Source organism: Cydia splendana, chromosome Z (genome assembly GCF_910591565.1).
Source record: "Cydia splendana chromosome Z, ilCydSple1.2, whole genome shotgun sequence".
In the NCBI taxonomy this organism is placed as follows: domain Eukaryota; kingdom Metazoa; phylum Arthropoda; class Insecta; order Lepidoptera; family Tortricidae; genus Cydia; species Cydia splendana.
Genome location: NC_085987.1, coordinates 4863384 through 4882939, shown reverse-complemented (window position 1 = coordinate 4882939; position 19556 = coordinate 4863384). Strand labels below are relative to the sequence as shown.

The window sequence follows — 19556 nt, the reverse complement described above, 5'->3', positions numbered from 1 at the left end:
ACTAAATTTTTGGCCCAGTAATTTTGGAGCTTTTCGCTTATTTTCTCTATAAGTTTTATCAGTTTATCACTAAGTAACATATGTAGGTAAGTACATTTGAATTTATATTTTCGTTAGAACTTACATTAAATACGTCTTTATTAGATCAGCGACTGGCTGTGTAGTGTGTACCTACCTAATTTCAACATAATATCAACCGTCCAGACTTTCGGAGTAAATTGGCTGTGATAGACGGAGAATCGCATACGCTCTTGTTGACTACGGAAGCCCAAAGTGCAAGCCATTTACTTTTGACGCCGACCGTGCAATGTCACCGGCGCGATCAGGCGTTGCTTTACTATGCCGGTTAAATTTTACTCTATTATATTCCTGGCAGTGATATAACCGTCATCCGTCACCATATAAAACCGTATTTATCCACCTATTTACCACTTATCGCCCTAATAAATATATTCACCGGGAGAAGCCACTAGCAGTCCGAGCGCGGCATCGAGCACACGCGGCTGAAAAATCGTAATTAATTTATTTTCCATCGCCGTACAACGGTCGTGTCGTGATCCCTGTAGTGACGAACGAACGAACACAATGTCTGCCAAGAATACGCAAAGTAAGTTTCGAAATAGTTTAAATATTCCTATTTTTGAAATTGGAATATTTTGGTTTTTACTTTTTCTGTTTACGGATTTTTGCGAGTTGGAACGAAAGTGAATTGATTCAAATATGATCAAATATCGGTCAAATATGATCAACTGAAACAATTTTGTACTGAAAGTTTTTCCACTTTGTATTCAAGCGAGACGGAGAATATTCGAGTTTCAAGCGTTTAAATAATAACGGTTACATTACATTCGAGATAGGCGTTCAGTATGTCACTTTCATTTCAACGGATCATATTATGGAAATTAAAAAGTCACTTACACAATTAAGTACCTACTTGCTCGTCTATAATTTAATTAATTTTTCTAATTGTGTATGTGTAACGAAGGCTTATGTAATGGCTTGGGTTCGACTCAGTGCCGCCCTTCCACACATCGATTGAAACCACTTTTATACCCTACCCACATATGTATTACCTAACCCTTTGCCTATGTATTACTTATGATTATTGAATAAAGATAGTTGTTTAAAAAAAGGCTTATGTAATTTTATAGGTATGAACATGTAGGTATTGTAGGTACTACTAATTTATTAATTATCTATATTGTAGTGTAGACGAATTAAAGTCTTTAAAGAAATTACATACCTATTCAACCTGGCAGCGAATGTTTTTTCAGGTATTTTTATCGATGTTATAATATAATATAGGGGCATGAAACAGGACTCATGTAGTTATTTTAGTCGTGTTATTAAAAAACAATGCAAAATGCTTTTTTATCAATATTTATATTTAATGTAAAAGAATTTCCAAATAAAGTAACTCGTTTTTATTGCTCTACGTTTTTAACTATGTTATTTTATTAAATTAGCTATTGCGATAAAGGGGGAAAGGTTTTCTTCCTGAAGTCAAAACGAACCATTTTACGAAGAATGTCATGCTATTTCCTTTTTATTTTGTCCTTATATTTTAGATTTATTTAAAAAAGGCAATTCAATGTTCTCTAGAAACTGTTCTGATTCAAATGTGCAACTGTTTGGATGGAAACTGTTTACAATAAAATCCACCTGAATCAATTTAAATATGCAAATTCGCGATTTTTATCGATAATATTTATTTTATTTTACAATTGCAGAAATAATATAATAACTAACCATATTATGTTACAATACGGTTACTTAAAATATTATTTCTTGTTCGTTGGCAATACCTAATTAAAATCGTTATATCACATACTTATTAAAATAAGCATTATTAATTATTAAACGGAAACGACAACTTCTTTTTTGATTAATTCCTTTTCAATTAAATTACAAAATTACCACGCAAAAACTACTTTTTGACAAGGAAATCTATATCCCTAATGAGGTACAAGGAAAAATACAATACATAGTTAGTATATGAATAGGTTCATTTATCCTTGATTGCGTAGTTTCCTCTCGTGGTGTTATCAAAAGTGCGAGTACGTTAAATATGTTTATGTCCAAGGTCAAAAATATATAGATATAGTCTGTCAATTCGTTTTTTCAGGCTCATGTAGTTAAGTCGAAACTCAAGTTTTTTTTAACTTGTCAGAGCCCCGAGTCTTTGAGTCCTTTTCAAAGAACTCTCTTTTTTCACAAAATATTCAATATGCATTGTCTTCATATAAAATGTATGGGTTAGGTAGGTATTGTTGAGGAAGTCTGTATTCGGAGGCTCGGATCCTTTTGAGGTGCGCTTAAAATAATATCATTAAAGGATTCGACTCGGGACTTATAAACTGTTTTTTTTAGCGCAGAGTCTCGTAAAACCGAGTTTTGTTCAAATTTAGACTCGAAAGACTCGAATGGTGACATAATTTTAGTCTTCGAAGAACAATAGGTAGGTACTTAAATTATGTATCAACACAGGGGGCCGATTTTTGAATTTCGATCGTTCGATTTCGTCACTCGAAAATCGGTAGAAAACGGCGAAATGCAAATTTTTGAAATACGAGCGATAGAAATTGGGAATCGAGTGGTATTGACCACTCGTTTTCAATTCTACTAGTAGAATTTAAATGCCTAGTAGTGGAGATATCATTGAACGAAATACACGAAATCGAGCGGTCGAATTTCAAAAATCGGCCTCCTGGGAGAAATTTCTTCTTGTCGTATATTGCCCTTAAATACCTACAGTGGTAAACACATAAGACTATATTAAAATCAAACAGGGGAGAGCATATATGGCTTAATTCTTGGGTACGGTAATCTTCCAAGGTTACCGTAACCAAGGGGCCGATAGTGCCAGGTCCAATCCTTAGATACTATTCACCCTAAATATATGTGAAATATTTACAGCTTGGGTATGTTTCTGGAGACATTGAAAAATTCTGAATTCGCAATTACGAAAATTCCTAATGCACCTGCAAACCTGCATTTAAGTAATCATAGAGATTTTTTTATAATAATAATAACTATACGATATTTACTTACATGGGTAGGTTTTATAATTTTTATAAGTAAAAACCATCAAATCTCGTTAATATTACAAGCTATGATTAGATAGTATTATTATAATAGTATAACTCATAATAAGTCCTATTTTATTGCAATGCATGAGTGCTCTTAGTTTACATTACACCTATCCACACTTTAAATCAGCGAATTACAAATAATATTATATCTGCCTTATCACATTAACAATTACATCATTAATTACTTATTGATAAAACTTTTTTGCTGTAGTAAGTGAAATTTTTCGACATTGACAAATCCAAGAACTAATTAATTAATATCAAACTTACACTGACGTGATATTTTATTATAGACTTTACGAGTAACTTAATAAATATTCTCTTTAATTATCTTATAAAAGCTCGCTCAACGCCAATCACGCCAATGTAATATTATTTTAATTCTAATTTTAATTTAATGACTTTAATGAATTTATTGTTGTATTTGTTCTAGGCATAAATTGTTATTATTTTCAATCACATATGATAATAATTTATTTTCTGATGTTGCATCTGTTGTTCTGAAAACAGCGAAAAAGTAAAAAATAAACACTTTTATTTCTTATTAATAACAACTTATTACGACTATACATTTACATATTTAAGTAAACAGTTCTAGATTAAGAAATGTATAATAATTTATATCATATTTATGATATTTACTGCTTTTCAATATAAAATTCCCGTAGATCATTAAATCGGTGCTACTATAAAGTAGCACTTAAATTATGATAGGCACTTGATCATGCTACGCAAAAAAGGCGTATCTTCATACTAGCCTCTTATCACAATACGACCTTTTTACTTTTGTCGGCACTTGTGTCAGAATTCTCATATCTTTATTTGCCACTTCAAAATGTTGTTTGTGCTCTTATGAGGCTTAAGCAGGTTTATGCATCATTGATCTTATTATGACAGATTATTGTATGATGTGAAGTGGCTAGTATCGTCTAGACAGAAATATTTACGTACTTAATACAAATAATATTATTTATTGCAATTCTAAAATTATTAAGAGCATTGGATGGTGTCACACTGTCACACATTTATTGATTTTTTTTTATTTTATTAATAGTTAGAAATGGTTCTTTTTCAATATAATTTTTATTTTATTTCATCTATTTATCAATAAATGATCATAAGTCTAAACCTAAATTAGCCTGAGGCATTGTTCCCAGGACACTGGCCGCGTTCCCCCTCTGCACAGTGACGCTAAATGAAATTTAACATACATTTCTAAAATTCATACATTTCTAATGTACTTTACATAATTTTGTATATGAATTTATTTATTTTATTAACCATTATTACCGCTACTAACAATTCCTTGCCTGGGTCGCCAAGAATCCGTGTTCACGATCGCGTTCCGACACTTTCCGAGCGGATACGGCCTAACTACACAATTCCTTTTATCATAATATAAGTACATATGTATCATGTAATAGTGTTTAGTTTTTTAAGTTTATATAAAATGCATATATATGTTAGTCTGTAAGGTATTTGTAATATGTTAAATAAATATAAATAAATAAATAAATATCTCTTATATAACCGACTTATTGGATCTTATGTCTTTGTAATAAAGATTATTTTCCAGTTAACAGCGTGGTAATGGTACTAGCGTTTCATTTATGGAAAATGCCCGATTTTCGCAGCGTCATGTGATTTGCGACCAATTAAATCAACGTAATGATGTTTAAAAATAAAAAACAAATAACTACTCCTAATATTTTTTATAATTACATATTTACAATAATAATACATTAAAAGCTATTTTACAATAAATATAAATATAGTCATGTATTACCTGTAATAATTAACAGCTTTAACAAGACATAATTCTTTCTATTTGTAAAACCAGTAAAACTAGTAAAGATACTCTCAGTGCATTGTTCTATCCGCTACCATAATACAATCACGACGTCGGTAAAAAATAATCGACACTATTTCGTTTGAAATCTACATATTTCAAGAGTATAAAAATATATCTAGGTAAGTAAGTACAATAGGAATTTAATGAAAAACATTGACCAGCACTCTTCAATGTTTATTATACAATCAATCAGAATAAATACACACAGAGCACAAAAACATTACGATTAAATCATCTCACACACCTGTACTGTAATAGTTGTGCGATAACAGGTGATTGTTCTAGCCAGAACAATAGGCTGGCCAGCTGAGCAATATTATTTCATACACCCTTATCGCACGTAGCTCGCATACTTGGGTGACGTGCGCTTATATCTAGAATAAGATACTGCGGTTGCCGGTCTTGAAAAAATGAATGAAACAATCAGGAATTATGAAAAACATATTATTTCCGCAACAGCTCAATGCTCTCTTTATTCTTCAAAAACTGATGTGAAAATTGCATTTTATACACAAGAGTATCAAAGTAATCTGGTACTAATTTTGAATTGTTTCCTGGCGTTGGCCACTAACCCGGGACAACCGGTTAAACCTGGAGCTACCATGGTTACCAGTACAATTTGACTTTGGGTTAACGGTTTAACCGGTTAACCCCGGGTCAGTAGGATGGTGCAATAGGCGCCTGGTCAAGATTTTGAATGATATATATTTAGTATTTTCCTCGCGTTGGTGAGGTGATATTTTTTGTGTCCCACTCGGGAGCAAAGTCTCTTTAAGCGTCGTATCTTGAATCCCTCGTAAACAATATATAAAATTAAATCATAACCTACTCATAACATAGACCTACTCGTAAATGCATTCATAACCTACGTACTCATAACACAGACCTACTCGTAAATGCATTCATAACCTACTCATAGTTAACATAGACCTACTCGTAAATGCATTATATTCAACTATCTGACCATAAAAACATAAATAGCACAGACTTGACGCAAGCGAAATAAAGTTTAATATTTTTCTATAAAACGGATTATTATTATGTTTATGTATAATACTTAAAATAAATATGACATTTAAAAAGCAATAGATTGCCGAAAACGAAATGCATCAAAATATATGTTTTTAGTTTAGACGGCCAGAAAACTTTGTTTAAAATCAAAGGTTATTTTATAGACATTTTTTTTAATTTAAGTTTTTCCTTTGTGGATTTTGAACATCGAGATTGATAAGTGAATAGGATTACTGATGAATAATATTTAATTACTACGAGTAACTAATTCCAAAGTACCAAAATATATTACTCTTGAGCACGTTATTTATTTTTTTGCACGTGTACATTTTATGAACGAATCATCGCTTGTTGTAAAAAAATATGTATTAGTTACATATACCCTTCACAAAGCAATGAAAATAAGTTAATTTGAAAGAAAATTTCAGAGTGTAATTGCTACAAGCTAAGTTTAAACAGCTGTTCTTATATTACACAATGAGATATTCGGGAAATAAACTAATTTCTAAATGTCACTATCATTTATTTTAGATGTTTTCTTAGAATCATTTGTGTGCCAAAAACACAGCAAGTATTCCTGCGGTTTGTTTACTAGAAAATAGGTCAAACACGTATCTGTGAAGATCACTTTTCTCGTATTTAGTAAGCTTTATTTATAGATTTAACAGAGAAAAATAAATTACAGAGTGTCAATCTCTTTAAAAAGCTGCCGTTTGTTAAAACTAGATGGCGTTGTCGTGTTATGTTTATAACACGTAGGTAATTTATCAACTGAGATATGCCACGAATCGATAGTTAAGGTAGATCTATCTACACAGAAGAAAATGGCAAAAATTTAAAGCTTGCTCAGGGACAACAAAATCCTAAAAAGAATATAGATGCTCAACATATGATATGGTAACCTTTCAAAAATAGTGGGTTCAAACCTTGGTAGCTCTGTACGAGTAGGTATAGAGCAAAAAAAATCGTTCTAGATAAAATGCAAAAAGATGACAAAAAATTCGACCAAGATCGTTGTCATACACAGACAGGAGGTTAATAGAGGTTAATTTTATGTTACTTTACAGATATAATTTATGACAGATAGTGGTAGTTTCCTATTGATACCTACCTACACTTGGATAATGTAAAAACTAATATTTAGAGTGATAGCGCTAAGTGCCTTTAAACATGACATTAAGTAATGACAGTTTACACTAATTACGAAATGTTTTTAATTACAAAGTTCACTAATTGATTAAATATTACCTACCAGTGTCGGACGAAGCTAAATCTGCGCAGAACTAAGTAAGTTAAAAATAACAGAAATGCAAGTAAAACTTTCAAATCCCATAATCACAAAGAAACAAAACATTAATGAAATTGCTATCAGTTACGGTTTACCACTTAGAGAACACATTTCTGAATATATTATGAGTATTATGACTATATTGAACCAAGGGTTTTTCTTACCGATTACTACTTAATAAGGGTATAATGATCGCTACTTATAGCGAATTCTTTGCTTCAAATGAGCATTTAATGTATATATTACAATTACTTAAGTATGGAATTGGTGACTAACATTGTTTACTGAGAATAATGATGTATGCACTGTATGCAGTTTAATCATTAAGATATCGCGCGAATGTCGTACATGACAGATTTATGGCCATATGAAGTCAAAGAACTATACTTGTCGTTATGTGATTTATAAATGTGGCTTTCTAGTTTAGTGCAGTCAGTTTTGCAATAACATAATATACATGTAAATATTTCGGGCTATAATAAACTCTGGCTCTGTGAGCTGTAGACCTCGCGATAAGATAAAATATTAAAAATAAAAAATATTTGGTTGAGTCATTATCACAGCGAACTCACAAGTCTTAAGCGCCATAGACGCTGACGCTCAAAATGGCGGAAATTAGCATAAAAGACTTAAGCATCTTTTATGCTAATTTCCGCCATTTTGAGCATTTCCCAAAACACGAAACGACGAAATCATTATCACATAATTTCGAAAGCGGTTATTTACTGAGAATAATTTGTAAAATTATTTTTTTGCATAAGAAAAATTGATACTTAGGTACACGTATTTAAATCTTAGTCGATTCCACAGCTGCAACGGCGTACGGTACGTTTCCGGAGCCCGACCAGATCGTGGCCGCGTTCCCGTTGGACCGACCTGGTAAGAGCGCATGGTGCCGTGCTGAGCTAAAAGTTCGCATGCGATTTACGACTTTTAAACTTAGTACGTGTACGGGAAAGTCCATAAAGGCATGCGGGATAAAAACATTAAAAAAAAACAAAATTGGTAGGAAAAATCCTACCAAATTATATTAAATATAAATATATTGATTTGCGGTCCAGGGGCCTAGATGACTTTCGTTTACGCTGATACGATACGCTAATATCTCCCTATCACTCTTCAATTTTAGTGTGATAGAGAGAGAGAGGCTTTTCGTTCGCTACGGCGCTAACGATTGGCTTGGCCTCCTTGGTCGGTTGAGTTAGAACACGAGGTCAATATTTGTTTAAAAGCGCCTAAAATATACTATTACCTGTGCATATGTTACTTATTGTAAGAGAGATTTGGATATAGCATGTGGGTAATAAAATATAAATCAGAATTACCTATACGGTCTAAAGTCTAAGCTAGAGTTAGACCAACACACGCAGTGCAAGTATTATTTTAAACGGCAAAGTTCTAACCTTCGTAAGTATAAATAACACTTGCAATGCGTGTGCTATCAAAATCGTTGCAGTTTTGTCTTGGTCTAACTCTAACTTTGCACTAGGTACATATCCATGTGGAGTCCTTCTAAGCCTGAGGACTCTACATGGGTATTGGTCCATAATATTTATATATGCAGCAGTTAAGTACATATCGTGATTCAAATGGATCCCCCGTTTCCCTTCTTATTGCTTGAGCATCATTAGGTACCAATTTTTTGCCCTTATTGGAACCGTCCCGATGGGGTTATACTTATACCGCTGTTCATTTTTTAACCGACAAAAAGGAGGTTAAATTTTCATGATGCATGTGCATCCCGAGCCGAAGAAAATTTGGAAATCAAATTTAATTATATATAGTTGATTTTAGTTGCACAGTTTTTAAATACTTTGTTTAGGCCCGGTCAAGCCATGATCTTGAATAAAGTCATATAGATTGAACACACGTCGGGTACTAATTGATGAAATTGAGATACAATTTTACTGACACATTCCACCTTGTTAAGGCGAGTGTAAAATACGCGGAAGTGTATTGTCAAAATGGCGTCCATAATTTAGCACGATATCGATATTAATTAGGTAGGTAGTTTTTAAAAGTGCTCCAATGAAATAGTTTTTGTTATATAATTCGATTTTATATGGTGACCAATCAGGTAAAACCTTAAGAGGATAGTGGACCACTGCTTCTCCATATAAACGTATAGTCCTCATTTCCCTCCCGGGATATTGCATTATGGAAAATATTTGATTTTTTGATTATTATAAGAGTTACGTGAAAAAAATAATTTTCATGCAATTTTTTTAAAGCTCCTAATAATACTCGTAGTCTTCTATAATGTTAATATCTAGATCTAGGTAGAAGCGGTCAGGTAACGTCGTTCCCTTTCATCTTAATCAAAACGGTACCCTTAGTTTAGTGTTCATTCGCTAGCGTGACGTGACCTATACGCGTTTGCGTTAAGTGTCATTTTGTATGAGATTTTGAGCTTCCAAAACGTCCCGCTTGGCGCGCTGTTCCAAATCCTATACTAAAATAGACATATCACAAACGCGCACGCACATCACGCTCGAATCAAATTTACACTAGGGGTTCGGTTATTGGTCATGTATTGATACTACGTTAGTTGACACAGCTAAAATAACAACAAATAACCTTCTTACGACTTTACTTAAATCGGGGAAAACAATTTAATGGCAATGTATTGTTAGCCGACGAAACAATGAAAAATAATCTGTGGTTTCTAGTAAGCTTATTATTTTGCGTAATTTTTACAACTATATTGCGAAATTAAGTTTATTTTTGTACCAGTGACCGCAATTGCCCGGGGAATCGTTTTAATTATCCTGTTTATACGGAGTCAGTAATGGTTTTCCTGTATGGTTAGAGAAAATATTTATTACGCACTTAAGTCATGTCTACGTTTGCACGAAAGGACATGGGTTTGTTATTAGTAAGGAAAAAATGTGCCACATTGAAATCTGTATTATTGTCAAGAGGGCGCTGTTATTCTCATGTATAGAGTGACAGTTCAGTATAGTATGAAAATATTAGTTCCAGTGAAATTCCGCAACATGGCGCGTGATCATATATTCCCTGGTCAGGCTTCAAAAAAATAGGTTACTGGACCTGCATTTACGCATTAGCCCTTTCTAATTAAAACATATATTATCGAGAATAATTATAAACCGCTCAGCGAGTCGAGCATTTTTTTTTAATATTTAGATATTTACAGAGTGACCCAAAAATACGTACACAACGTTTTTCCTAATTATTTTCTTAAGTAATAATGTATGTAACATTATTAATCGTTTTTTCAAACAGAGAAATTGGTACCATGACGGCTTTATATGATTATTAAAATTAAGTACAGAAAATACAGATTTTTTTTAAATTCAAGAGCCCACTATCCTCTTAATGGACCAAATGCATTTCAAACGTTGAGATTACGTCACAAGCTTTCAATTTACTACAACCGAACGAAAATTAGTGGAACACATTAAAACACTATAAAATATGCCATTCCTATTGTTATTGGCCATTTGAAAGTAAGACGAGTATAATAAAAATATTTTCTAGAATTTCATAATCGTATTTTATTTAATACTAATCTTATTCCATGTTATTAATGTTAATAAATTTCATAATTCAATTATAATTCAGTCATCGATGAGTTTTAGAAATTACCAGATAAATTAAGGTATTAAAGTAATAGTGGCACAATTCGATACACTTTAGTGAAGACATCTTATGTTGTTGTTCCCAATAAACTCAAAAGTGATTAAATTGATGGTACCTAACTCACGTGCGGTAACACTAAATGAGTGCATAAGGTGGTAGTACTGGTGTTCGACGCGGTCCCAGTACATGTCATGTGACAGACGAGGTGACAGCAGGGTGTCATCTATTAGGCATTAGCATTTCGAGCACTATAGTACCACCACCTTACAGAGGGCCTACCGCCAACAGCGAAAAACGACTTCCAATGACACTTAACACATTCACTGCCCCCGACGCACATGTGCGTCCACCGTCATACAAGTTTGTTCCTAGGCCACGCCTCCTGGCAGTGAATGCGTTAACAACATTCGGATTTTGGTAGCGCTTTTGATATTTGACAGGCAATCTTGTACATCACTGTAAACATCTCGCGCGGCTTTAAGGCCGCTCCACACTCGTACGCGAATCGCGGCGCGAAGCCGCGAACGCGAGTGTGGAGTCGATTTCGCAGATCTGCGATACAATGCTCTTTTTTACAATATTTGACGTTGTCAAGTTGCGCGAAGTACAGAAATTGAGACGCTCGCACATGGGTTCATTTTTGAGCTCTATTCAGACTTCTATAGTTATTCTAGTTCGGTGTTGGGTTACATATTTTAATGTTGGCACGTTGTTGATCGAACTGTGTTTGCAGATGTAGAGAGTGGCGCGCCGGCGCCCGAGGAGCCCGCTCCAGCCAAACCGCTGCTCGGTAAGCCGCATGGCACGACGGGTCAGCACAACGCACTTTTGTTTCTCTATGTTCAAAGAACCGTTGCTGAGAATGAGAACCCAACTTGAAGTTTCGTTGACTGCCTCTCTATCACTCTTGCAAATTCGAGCGATAGAGAGGTAGACAACGTTTTTCAATTTGCGATTTGCTAGAGACAGAGATATGTACGATTTCCTTGATTCCTCGGCAACGGTCCTTTAGTGATGTGCTTTCCGGAACTTCTCAATTCTCTTGGGATATGTATGACAGCTTGAGAACAGCTCTCTTACTCTTATACATATGCAGAAAATTTGTGGGGGACGGCACATTGCTGTTATAATCACCATTTATTGATCAAGGTAACAACAAAACAGATGTGCTAAGCTGAAACAGTAGCAATGTTTAGTAGTAGTAGTAGTAGTAGTAGTAAACACTTTATTGCACAAAACATGTACATAACACAGAGAGATAACAGTAAATGTGTACAAAGGCGAACTTATCCCGTTAAGGGATCTCTTCCAGCTAACCTTTAAGTAACTGAGAAACACATATGAAATGGTAGTCAAACTAAGATACAATGTACATGACGAATGATGATGTTTATGGCGAATTATTTTTTTATTTTCTACTGGCAACATTAGTTAAAGAGGGTTTCTTTTATTTTTTGCCATTTTTATTGATTGTGACCTTTTTTGCCACTTTTGTGTTATTTTTACTCAGAATCACGAGCTCTTTCGATCCTAATGGGATAAATAAATGTCCCAGAGTTTTTTTCCTATTGTGTTACCAATTCCCCATACACTTTGTATGGCGGTAACAAAAAGGAAATTTTGAAAAATGTATGGAAATTTTAGGACACTTTTTTTCTCATAGGATCGCGAGCCCTTTTCATACTTATAGAAGTATGAAAAGGGCTCGCGATCCTGACTAGAAATAACACAAAAGTGGCAAAAAAGGTCACAATACATAAAATGGCAAAAAATAAAAGCCTATTGTCGTTGGTTAGGACGGTATTCCACCTGTCCAACTTTGTCCAATATCAGTGCGTCTCACTCTCTGATTAAAGCAAAATGTGAGACGCAATACACATTGGACAAAGAAATTGGATAGGTGGAATACCACCTTTATGAGCGTGACAATCAAGTTATTTAAGTTTGGGTTGCCAGTTTACACTTCAAAAAGTGTCACCATTCTTATTTTTGGGAATAAAAAACAATTTTCCCTTCGATCTCGACGTCTTGCTGCCAAGTTAGAAAACGAAGCAAGTAACATACAAAACAATGAAGATAATAACTAGTTGAATTGATTTTGACGAATCATTAAATTACTTATTACAGGTTTTTTCGCAAATATCAACTGGTGTGCAAATGCGACTGTTTTGCTTAGCACTGTATATTGTAAACGAATTATTAAATGTGTTGCTCAAAAAAATCAAATTACCAAAGTTTCAATAAACTTATTTTAATATAGGTACCTACCTTGTTTCAAAAAGTACCAATGCGCACATTTAACAGTTCTTTAAAAACCTTTGTTATCTCGTTACATAAATGGTGATTTTGTTAAAAAAGGCTTGATGGGCTATGTAATCGTGCACTTTCGTGATGTCCAACGGTCTGGTCTGTGGTCTGTGTCGTTTGCTAGGGTGACCATCTCTTTAATTACATTGGTGGGTTCACGCAGGGCTGTCAATCACGCTGGATCCAGGGAATCTCACACAAACACCGGTGTGCATGACCTAACTTTAAGGTCTTATTTTGCATGGCACCACAAGATTATTAATTACTTGATGACCCGGCGAACTTCGTTTCACCTACCTATGTCTATCTATTTTTTTGCACTTTCTTAATGTTTCCTTTCATAAGAACCTTCTCCTGACAATAACAAACACAACACAAAGAATCAGCGAAATTGGTTCAGCCGTTCACGCGTGATGCGGTGACCAAGGGAAATAGGGATTCATTTAATATAATATGTATATTAACTTTCAAATGCCAACGTAGCTCAAAATAATCATACGAAAGCAAGCTTTCGCAACAAGGTGAAGAAATCTAAAAACGAAAATAGTTCGTAGGGTTTTATTTAAAGGTGTCATGGCACGGCACCACATCAGATATGTACAAAAATATGTCTTTAAGCCACCCCGCAGCCATACTTATCCGTATTGAACTTACCTATTTTTGCTCATCTTACTAGCCTCACTTTGTAAGTACCTATATAAATACATACGGCGTTAACAATTGCTGTTTTCTTACATAACACGTGACCATCAGTAACAGATCATTGTAGACAAGGCATAATTTTACCGTACGACAGACAAACATTTCTCACGATACGAAAGTCTAATAGATATACAAAATAAGATAAGTCTCATCATTTCACTTTTTATGCATTTCCCACTGATACTGTTTGACATAACGACATAACTCTCGGTTCCATTACGTATCTATTTGTAACAACACACAATGCTTCTGATCTTATCATCCCGTACAAGAAATAGATACCTATGTATATTCTCAACATAATATACATAACCTATTGTAGGTACATTTCACGACCGTTAATGCCAATAAATTTGCATATTTGATATGTACAGTCGTCTCCAACTATGTGACACTTTCTGGCCCTACAAATAAGATTGTGTCATATATATATGTATTTTCTCAAAAATGGACGGCAAAGTCGACTTTGCCGTTTAAAAAATAGGTTGCGAAGCGCGTAGTTTATGGTCAGTCAAAAATTAAAAAGTTAAAAACATTGCAGTCTTGATTTTGGGACTGCAATGTTGCATACAAATTCCATTATTTGTCGAGTTCCAAACTTTTTAAAAGTTGAAATGGCCATATCAAATGAAGGCACAGGCCCATTAAACAGCCAAACAGATGATTAGTACCGCGACTATTTAGCTGTCTCAAATAGGTTGGCGTATTTTCGGCAGAAAAATACACTTCTATTTTTTTATTAAAAAAAATAAAAAGGCGGCAAAGCTAATTTTTTCAATTGTTTCTACTTTTTTCTGTGAAAATATATACGTGAGAAAGTTGCTTTTGTAAAATAATTCTATGATATTTATATTACTTGCACCATTTTTGAGAAAAGCACTATATATGACTCGGCTGGAAGGCTACTTGCTGGCTTCGGATTCAATTAAACGGACTCCCAAGGTCGTCCGTTTAAAACGAATCCTCAGCCTGCAAGTAGCTACTTCCGAGCCTCGACAATAATGTACTATTGCGCTATTCGTTCTGCAAGATATTATAACAAGTGACTGCACCTAAGTTGGTAAATGTGCCACTCCATTTTTCGACGCCGAATCGTTCTATGACCATAAAAGGCGATCCTATAAGGTTTTTAAAAACAATAACTATATAATATATAAGGATTTTACCAAATTCAATACCTACAGGTATATATATATTGATAACCTAACTCTTAACAAAACTACTGAAGTCATTGTCATATATATCTAGGGACTGGTTTACGGGCAATAATAATGAGGCATGACAGGGGCCAGTACAGCAACGAGATTGGTTGATGAGTTCGCATCACGCGCGCGATTGGTTGATGAGTTCGCATCACGCGCGCTATTGGTCGCAACTAGTTGCGTTAGACAGCACGATTGGCTGGAATTCGTGAGTAACACCGCTAGTACCATTTTTAGAGCCCGTAAGGCCAGTCCATAGATATATACGATATACGTCAATGACTGAAGTATATTTCACTAGTGCCAGATGCGATTAATACTAGCTAAGAGGTTCTCTAATCTATCAAAAATTATAACATAGGTACCTATAAATATCTAGCCATTATCTGCAAGTATGTTCTGATCTATACTTTCTCCAAGTCTAATAGACTAGACCATAATCCCGTAACCGGTTATTAGTGGATCTCCCGTTTGAACGGAGATGCAACTTGTTTTTTATTTAACCATTACTCGTCTAATTTACTGGTTAGGTAAGTAGTTAATTTTAGTCTTCCAGTAATGGTGCGTAACTAGGTATTTTATTATAAGACACTAAACGCATGCAACCGGTGCGTATAAGTTATATTACGTTGAATCATAATTATTAGCTCCACGTGATCACCTGGGAGGGTATCCCAATATGGGATCGGCAAGAAACTCGGCGAGACACATCTTTTCAAAACATTACATCTTAGTTAGGGCAAGGTCTACGGAACCATAAATAAAAGTAAAAAGTGTCAATGCCATTAAATTAAATGGTACCTACAACATTCGCGTGGGACGCTCCTCTATCAGCTCGTCCCTCTATCCGCGGCACATGACGCAACTGGACAATTTAGCTTATGTGGGATTACGCTGGTCTTTTGTGCCAATTTTAAACCGTCGTTTTATTTAATAGACTCAATGTCGAAATGCACGCTAAGGGGGCGCTATTACACTCAATTAAGGATGACTCACGCTAGACCGGGCCGTGCCCGGGTCGAGGCGTCTGACATATCATTTTCTATGACGGCTAATCCGGTGATCACGTGGTGCTTTCCATAGAAAACGAAGCGCTGGAAGCTCCGGCCCAGTCTAGCGTGAGTCATCCTTTACTCTTGCTCTGTTAGATTCATTACAGATTTGAAAGGGCCCTAGCCCTAGCCAAGATAAACATGTATGGAAATAATAGTGTGTCGTTCCGTTATCTGCAAACCATTGTCATATCGGTTAGGCCCCCTAGGGCCGGGAGCGCTTCTCGTCTTATCAAAGTGGCGTGTATATAGTCTGGCGAACGTAATACGACATATGGAGCATTCCACGGGCTGTCCCGTACAAACGCATTTTATTTTCTGTGTTACGACTTTTTTTTCGGCATTTAAAGCAGGCGATTATTTTTCTGTGCATATTTTTGGCCATTTGTCAAAGAAAAGGAAACTCGTATATCTGCAAATCTTCAGAAAATTCTCGTTTGTACGGGACAAACGGTAGACAATTTCATGGAATGCTCCATATGTGCACATTGAATAAAATTTGCTCCGAAGTATCCACTCTTTACTATTAATATTGTCAATTTGTCACGAGCGAAAACCAATCTGTTAAGGCACGAAGATAAATATTTATACAAGGCGAATTTCGTAAATACCCTTGATAGTTGTATCTTATATCCTATAATAATATTTTGCCGACTTAAAAAATATGAGAAATAATAAAATAGGATGAGTGTAAAATTCGATTGAATATTTTTTAAACACAATTTTGTCATAAATTACGCTCCACGATATAGGCGATATATTTATTTAATTGACATTATTCTGAAAGGTAGTTCCCAATCCCTTTTACCTATACCTTACAGTGAAAGGATCACATAAATATGTGAAAGGAGATTAGAAAGCCCCTTTCCCTCAGTATACAGCTTGATGAATTTATCCGGATATAAGCAATTAAAAAAATAGTTGCATCAACCTACGTAGGTTAGGTATAGTCGCCATCAGATATATCGGTGCGGCTAAGGCGCTCACAAATATCTGAACACGCTTGTATTGTCAGGGCGTTAGTGTGCGTGTTCAGATATTGTGAACACCTTGGCCGCTCCGATATATCTGATGGCGACTGTGCGTGCCTGTTACGTTTATTGGCAAATGAGATCACTTTAATGGAGACAATAACGTACTAAATTTGATCCCAATTTGATATCACTAACTAGCAACTAGCTCTTATTATAATAAGATTTATAATAAGAGCTAGTTGTGCTACTAGTGATATCAAATTGGCAACAAATTTAGTAAGGCCTTCCTTGTATTACGATTTCTGATTGTATTGTATTTATAATTCAGAAAATTACTCGTACGGTCGACGTCAAAGATATGTTTAACTTACTTACATTTTTGACGTCGATTGTACCTAAATAACTTTTGCAAATGAATTAGGAACAACAACATGTTCACAATATCGGGTAATTATGCCCTGGGTGTCTGCATCATGTGTATTTATAATAAACGGACGACGGTAGGCAAGGGACTTGAACGATTGTTTACACACACAACCTTGAGATAACATTTTGACATTTTTGGCCAATCATGCAGTCGGCTGTTGATCTTGATATTGGTACGAAAAATAAAAGCCCGCTGTCATTGCATGACATTGTCAGCATGACCTCACTCTGATGCCTATAGGCCCCGTGCATGAACTATAGGGGGCAGCATATTAGGAGTCGTCAGATTTTTGGCGCGAGGCGTAAATGTGTCGTTTATGCTTCCGATGTAGCCCACTAGATGGCAGAACCTACTATGCACAAGGAAACGTACCGACGAGAACGGTAGATGGTAGCACTTGCTTTGGCAATGTACATGTGCACATATGTTTCCGATTCAGACCACAAGATGGCAGACCCTCCAACGCGCACGGTCCCTATAACCTCCTGAAAGTAACCTTACAGTAGCGGAAAAAAATCTATCATATTGTGATTTTTCTGTAAAATATATCAAAATAGATGAAACCAGGGACTGAATTTGTTGATAACTAATCAAAAAAGGTTGTATTGATTTATTCTAGGCCCAATATATGCTAACAGGCCGGTACATATTTCAAAAATCTATTTGAATTCGTATTTCTGGAACATGATGTCCGTCACTTGTAGTATATAAGTCGATAAAAAACAGAATATCGTGTTAATTCGTAACAATATTTGTAAGAATTATCAGTTCCGTCATGGGGAGACCTCGTGGAAATAAAAACTTATCAGTAGCTATAAAAGAAGCAATTGTAATGGGGTACAAAAATGGCTTAACGCAATAGACGCTGGTTAAGCAATTTCAACTTCATCAGTCGACTATATCGAAGGTTTTAAAACGCGAAAAGCTTCGCGGATGTGTAAAAAAGCCCAACAAACCTGGTCGCCCACGCTGCACATCACATTTGATTGACCGCAACATTTTGAGATTAGCCAGAGACAATCCACGATTCACGGCGAGCGACATTATGCGAGAAATATCGGCTGGAGATTCAGTTTCTGCGACCGTACTTACTACAGTGAAACCTGGTTAATTGGCACCTGGATAAATGGAAAACCTCAATAATTGCAACCAAAGGTCCGGTCCCGGTTCCTTGAGACCAAAAGGCCTCTATAATTGAAATTTTGGAACCTCTATAATTGCAATTTAGATTTTAATGCTTTTCGTAATTTTGCCTCTGTAATTGACCACATCGCAACTAAGACCTCTATAATTGACACTGTGCTAAAAAAATTCGTTATGTTTGCTCTTCTTTTTACCTCTATTATTGAAACGAGTCTTACTTATTACCTCTTTAATTGAAATAATGTAGTTGTAGACATCAGAAACAATATTTTAATAGCAATGATCATTTTATTTATATATTCATCCAGAATTAAATTTATTTATTGGGTATCTATCACAGCCTGTAGTAGGTGAAATAGTTTTGATTAAATCAAAAACAAAGTATGCTTTTTACATTCTAATAAAACTTTCTTCTACAATTCAAGGGATTTTTTTTAACCCAAATGATAAGAAAATAAAGTGCAAGTATAGACAGAAGCAATATATAGACCAGAAACACAGAACGTAATAAGCGTGTAAATCTACTTTCAATGGTTATTTGTACCTCCATAAAATAAATTTGTCAGAACGCAACCTCTATTAATGAAAACCTCTATAATTGACACAACGATTTTTTGAACCTTGTTAATTGACACGACCAGCTTAAATGAAAAACCTGGTTAAAATGGCCGGTCCCTTGAGATTGCAATTATCCAGGTTCCACTGTATAAGAAATCGTCTGATTGATGGTGGACTTCGTGCTCGTCGCCCTGCTAAGAAACCACTTATTTCCAAGAAGAATCGGACAGCTAGAAAAAAATATGCGAATGAACATCTTTCTTGGACTGCCGAAATGTGGGAAAAGGTAATTTGGAGCGACGAATCCAAGTTTTTACTGTTTGGAACAGATGGAATTACGTACGT

General features: G+C 35.0%; 1 protein-coding gene and 1 long non-coding RNA gene across 5 annotated transcripts in view; both read left to right on the top strand.

The window, feature by feature from the left end:
- The window catches only part of LOC134804314 (uncharacterized), a 538216-nt gene that overhangs the window by 428382 nt on the left and 90278 nt on the right, over positions 1-19556 (top strand). The gene's annotated exons all lie outside the window — the stretch shown is intronic.
- Positions 293-19556, top strand: part of LOC134804294 (aquaporin AQPAe.a) — a 109542-nt gene continuing 90278 nt past the window's right edge. Inside the window, exons 1-3 of one of the 3 annotated variants that reach the window (XM_063777298.1) lie at positions 293-607; positions 8054-8122; positions 11580-11636. In XM_063777298.1, coding sequence (XP_063633368.1) covers positions 586-607; positions 8054-8122; positions 11580-11636 — 148 coding nt within the window. In that variant the 5' untranslated portion in view covers positions 293-585. The remainder of the gene's footprint in view (positions 608-8053; positions 8123-11579; positions 11637-19556) is intronic. The other 2 variants (XM_063777299.1, XM_063777302.1) reach the window with 2 other exon arrangements.